The 6,000-nt window shown below is 37.3% G+C and overlaps 1 protein-coding gene across 3 annotated transcripts in view; it reads left to right on the top strand.

Moving 5' to 3' along the window:
* Nucleotides 1–5,311, top strand: part of MKX (mohawk homeobox) — a 48,481-nt gene extending 43,170 nt beyond the window's left edge. For 2 of the 3 annotated variants that reach the window (XM_062633544.1, XM_062633546.1), the window contains exons 6-7: nucleotides 2,526–2,559; nucleotides 2,674–5,311. In XM_062633544.1, coding sequence (XP_062489528.1) covers nucleotides 2,526–2,559; nucleotides 2,674–2,860 — 221 coding nt within the window. In that variant the 3' untranslated portion in view covers nucleotides 2,861–5,311. The remainder of the gene's footprint in view (nucleotides 1–2,525; nucleotides 2,560–2,673) is intronic. The other variant, XM_062633543.1, reaches the window with a different exon arrangement.
* Nucleotides 5,312–6,000: the final 689 nt, after the last annotated feature.

The raw sequence follows: 6,000 nt of genomic DNA on the forward strand, positions 1-6,000 counted from the left end.
TTGAGAACACTTGGAGGACATCTCCATTGTTTGTGAATGGAGTCTGGACAGCTAGCCTGGATAAAGATACATGACTTGGATGGTAGATTTATGGCAATTGAGGTGAACCCTACCCTTCTTTTGGAGTTGGATCTATTTGGTTTGACTGGCAAGATGTCAAGGAGAGCATGAGGAATGGTCTTTGTCTCTCAATGTGGTCATCCCCATCCAAAAAAAAAAATGCTGGTAACACTTATTTCCGTAGCTAAGGGCTGTTCAGACATACATGGGCTGCTTGAATGCTGTGGTAGTGCAAACTGGGATATGCTGTCAGAGGTTTGGTGTAGCAGAAAAGGTTTTTTGGCAAGAAAATGGGAGCCTGTGCTTTGAAATGATGGATTTTCAGACTTCGTTGTACTAACTTGCTTTTACAGCACTTATTAGCAAGAGCTTTGCAAATTATCAATGATGGTTTTACTGTAACCCAGTTTCGAGTTTCTTTGACATAAATTATTTGTCTGGAAAAACATAAAATCTGAATGGAGTAGAAAAAAAGACTTGTAATTCAGGAAAAATCTTCAGCAAAGTTAAAGAATGGGCAGCTTTCTGCTCTTGGATTTTATTTTTTAGCTTTGCTACTGCTTTTATATACCCTGGGCAAGGCGCTTTCTTTTAGAGCTGGCTAAACACCAGTAAAAAATATTTGCAAATACTCCTTCAAATAAATGCTGGAATTGGAATGTGTGTCACCATTCACACCTACTTTCCTCAGAAGTTTGTACAAGCAATTTTTTTGTTCGTAGGAAATATTTTCCAACAGCAAAAGAAACTGACAGATGCTTGAGAGAGGTATATTTATATCCAGGTTTGCTCTGGCAACGACATTCATTATTACTTGCCATTTCCATTTCTATACCTACTGACCTATTCAGTCTTCAAGCTTCTCTTTAAAATTGCCTCTATTAAAAAAAAAAAAAAAAAAGGAGGCAGAGCTGAAAAGTTATTTGTAGCCAAGTACAGCATGAAGAAGGAGATACTTGGTGGCATTCGGTACCTCTCTCTGGGTCAAATGTTTCTTTTTCCTGTGGTTCCCTCTCCTATGCATATGTTGAACTTCCCCCTCTTGAGTACCATCAAGCACTGATCTGGGAAAGCCTAAGAGATACTTATTTAAGATGCACTCTTTTGGAACAAAACGCAAACCTTGGTTGCTTGTGGACATTTATTTATAAAGCTGTTTTGCTTTAGGAAGCCTGCTAAATCAAATAGCTTGGCAAGCATCTAACCTAAGAAATAGCAGCTGGTCTCCCTGCATTTCTTTGATGGGGCTGATATTCAGTGGTCACCTCCAAGTGCTGGGCTGTGTGTCTGGGCTGAGCTGTTCAACATCAGTTGGCTGTATGAGAAAATGGGCTTCTGGCCAGTGGTGGGCAAAGTTGCTCCTAAGTGGAGAACTACCGAGGGTTGCAATGTACTTTGAGATCTCTTCCACAGGAAGCTCTGTTTAAAGATAATATCAACTTTTAATTTATCATCTGATAGAAATCTGGCAATGAGGTGCTGCTCATAAGAGCTGCATTACTTATGAGAATTTATATTGCATTTAGGGGCTTTTGGGGTTCTGTAGCCACTTAGTGCTCATGCCACTTCTGTTTCTTTTGTTTAACTCATTCTCCATAGGTATTGCAGTTAGGCATCGGCTTCTTGCTCCTTTATAGTGAGTTTCTGTGTCAGGATAGCAAGTCCACTGAATAAAGCTTATACATTTCAACCTGGTAAATATTTCTGGCTTCTCTGCAACGTGAGGACTTAATGAATGAACAAATGTGACTCTTGATGGGAAGGTGTAGCTCATGCCTGTGATGCAGTTTCATCCTTGAAGACTGCTAACCAAGTATGCTTGTTACTTGTGCTCTTCTCAGCCTGCTTCTGTGGCTGAGTCGCAGCCTGGGCGAAGGGTGCATTAGAAACCACACACATCATGTGTAGATGGGTGAAAGTGCTATTTTTAGTGCTTACAAGAAGGCATTCACTGAGGGGCAATGAAGCTGATTTTTATTTTTAGTTTTGCAATTCCTCACGTCGTTGTGATTTATGTTTTGAAAAACTAGCTCTATCACCCTTCAAAATGTAGGTAAACCTCCAAAACCAACTTTATTGTTACTATTGGTGAGATAGCCTTTTCCTGCACACAGGTTGGTGTGGGATGCACTGGGCAGGGCTTGGCACCAGTACTGCCATCACAGTTCTGCTGAGCCTCAGTGAGGCTCTGCCTCACCAAAGCCTATTTCTGTAAGGTCATGTCTCAGGAACCTCCCCACAGCATTTCTTTTGACATGTGCCCTGCTCCAAGTTCAGTGCAAATTTCTCCAGGCAGACAATTGCATGAAGCTGGCCCTTTATATGTGATAAAGATTTTATTTGGAAATCTGCTATCAATTTTGGAATTAATCTTGGGTTATTTGTCCATATGCCTATTCCATGACCTTGCTTGTTTTAGAAACTATTAAAAGAAAATAGACATCTTCTTTTTTTCCTGTTTTCAGAAACCCTGGAGAATGGACCAAATAAGTGTGAAAGGTGAGTAAAGACTTCACAGTTTTCCAAAATTACTGTTGTTATCATTACACTTTTCCTGACATCACATAGCTTTGTAAGCTGTATGTGTAAATATTTGTTACTGCTTGAATCTAGCGCAGCTAACAGAAAAGGAACCAGCAAAGATGAAACATACTGGAAGGAGATCAACGCAGCTATGGCCCTAACGAATCTTGCCCAGGGGAAGGATAAACTGCAGGGAACTACCAGCTGCATCATTCAGAAATCATCACATATATCAGAAGTAAAGACTGTTAAAGTGCCATTAGTTCAGCAGTTTTAAGAGATGGGTCCTGTTTTCTTTTTCCTGTCAAATGGACATTTTTCTTGCAGGATCGGTTTTTCAGCAAAATCAGATTCATGGCTATGAGGCAAATGTGGAAAATAGGTCCCCTTTAACAGTATGGTCAGTTGAAAAAAATAATGTTCCTTCTGACTCAGACGTTTTCATTGTATTAAATGAAATGTTCAATTGCTTCTATAAAAGGCATGTAAATTATAAAAAACTGTTTTTATCAAAACATTAACTTATTTTATGTTAATCAAAGTGCGCATAAGATGTTTGCATTGCTATTACAGTAAGTGCCTTGCTTTCAAAAAAATAAGCTATAACGTGGGCATAGTATAACAGTATTATGCCTCAAAATGACAATGCCATAATGCTTAAACTTTGTATATTATTCCAAGTGGGCTTAAGCAGCCTAGGGCTAAAATCATTACTGCTGGAGGCCCTGGAGAGTTGTGCTTATTTGACTTCTACAAATTGACAAGTCTTAATGGAGTTGTTACATCATTTTCTCTCTCTTTGTTTTAATCAACAGTGTTATAAAAATTGTACAGTATGTTTTGTCAGAGTGACAATGAGGTTGTTATGCATGTTTCTTACCTGTATATGCAGTATATTAAAATACCAAAATCATTCCTTTGAAAAGTGCAATACTCTAGAATACACAAATTTAGGAGATAATTGTTCAGATTATTTTGAACTTATACATATGCTCCCAGCTGTGTTGCTCATGAAAGATTTCTAGTTGAGAAGGTTCTAACTAGGCTAACTGCAAAGTCAAGTTGAATTTCTATGATTTTAAAGCTTTGCTAGTGACTTACTGAAGTTTTGATAGAAGTACAATTGATTTCTGCTTGTATGAAACTAAATCTATAGTGCCATTTATTACTTGCAGTGGAGCTCAAAAAAGTTTCCATGGTGAAACTTACTACTTTAACGTGGTTTAAACATTTTTATTTTGTATGTACTGCATAAATGAGGACAGTTGATTGACAGTTTGCGTTTCAGTGAGAAAAAGCTATAATATAAACTATCAAAGCCCAAACTAGAAACACAAATGGGAAGTGAAACATTGAAAAATCTCAGCATTTGAGGTGGGAGGGTTTTAAGTAGATACTAAACCATGTATTAAATGTCATGTCTCTAAACTTGACTGCTGTTGAGTATAATAATGAGCATAAAAACCAGGTTTATTTTTAAATTTTATTGGGAGGTGTACGAGTTATTCTTAAGTCATATAACAATAGTCTAATGAGGTTTACAGTGCTTGAATAAACAGTGGCAAAGCCAAACCCAATTCATACTGAATCAGTCACAGAAAACTGGAAAAGAGCTGATTGTTGCTGGGATTTGGATTTTTTTCCTGTGGGTATCCTGTCAGGTTTTTTTCCTACTTACCCCTTTCCTTGTTTCTCTTTTTGGTGAGCCATCAATGAACAAGACATGACTTTAGTCCTGCTCCCACTGAGTGTAATGGCAGAACTCCCACTTCAGTGGAAGCGAGACTGTGCTAATGATGAAACTAACTTGCAAGTAGAGGCTGTTTCAGTTGCACTAAAATAGTCAAGATACATTGCAAATATCAGCCTTGGTGTGATTCTTAGGAAACTTCTTAATGTAACATAACATGTTGTTGGGTTTGTTTAGTGTACAATGAAAATGATTTGATATGAAAATATTTTGTACATATATATTTTTACTTTGTTTTCTAAATTGCTGATTTGCATTGACTTAAAGTGCCAAGCAAGAAATGTATGTCATGACTGTATGAACAGTTGAAGTACATGTTTTACTGACTTGCATCATTATATGTCTAAGATTCCATGACATTAATTTTTGATACTTTACTGGATTTTGACATAATAATGTGAGTTTATAACTAATAGCAGAGAGCTAATACTTCACTTTTGTTCATACTATTATAAGTTATTCTGGTATTAAATATTTTGTGACAATAAATTGATGGTTTTGACAAACTTTTCTGTTTGAAGTATTCGCAGTGTTTTTGTCTGTATAAATGACAACAAAACTTGTCATGTAAAAAAGGTACTTTTGAGAACTTCTCTGGAGTAAAGCTGGAGAAGACAAGCCATTGTATAAACAACTTGTTCATGGTTCTTTTTTTAAATGATCAAAGCACAAAGAATAATCTGTAAAACACATCAAGTGGGGTTTAAATTTAAGAAATACTTGGCATAATTTCTTGTTACCATTTCCTTTAATTTATTTTTTTCTACTGCTGCTTTAGAGTTTTCTGAAAACACAAATTCTAATGAATTACGTGTGTGTCTTTTTTTTAATAACAAAAATCACGATCAGTGCTGAGCCAACAGCTAATGAAGACTCAATAATTATTTATGATATTGGAAAAACAAACATTATTACTATTGCTCTTCTTTGTTTCAACATATGTAACCATTTTAGTAGAATAAATAACTGCAAACAACATCTTGTTGGTTTGAATTAAATATTCATTTATCTGTCCTTAGTCATTTGTGTTTCTGGTTTCCTGATGTTGTCAGGGTTTCTCTGTACTGAGAGACAAGGATGGGATAGGGTTAGGGTTAGGGTTAGTCCTGGTTCAGTTATATGAAGCAGCTTAGCACATCCCTGATACACAGAGGAAACCGTAGCTAATCATTCTACTGAGTCACTGGAGAAGGTACATGAGCTGGGAAAGACTTCGGTCATGTAGGAATCTTTTATGAGTACAGGGATCTTTTATGAGTACAGGCTATGTTTGTGTATAGTACCCTGTATAGATACTCTCTGGCTGTGAAGCCTTGGTGGGGAATGAGATGCAGTCAGCCCATCCAGAAGGTCAGCGCTCATTGTAATGACAGCCCAGCGCAACTGGGCTCCTAACTTGCGTACCTCAGCAAAGTTCTTCCAGTTACATGGGAAGAGTGAAAGTTTTGGTGAGCACTTGGCACTTTCAGGTTTTATTTACTGCTAATCTGTGATACATGTATACCCCTGCAACATATGCAGCCATCCAACATGTCAGTGGATTTGAGTATTCAGTTGATAATGCAAGTTCCTGATGAAATATACAACCTGATTTTTGCTGCTGGGAATGCATAGAAACACCCATATCCTAATGATGCTGAGCTTCTCAGCATCTACGTTGTACCCAA

The sequence above is a fragment of the Pezoporus occidentalis genome, unplaced genomic scaffold (assembly GCF_034315485.1).
Source record: "Pezoporus occidentalis ecotype Australia unplaced genomic scaffold, CSIRO_AGI_Poc_V1 ctg40, whole genome shotgun sequence".
Lineage (NCBI taxonomy): Eukaryota > Metazoa > Chordata > Aves > Psittaciformes > Psittacidae > Pezoporus > Pezoporus occidentalis.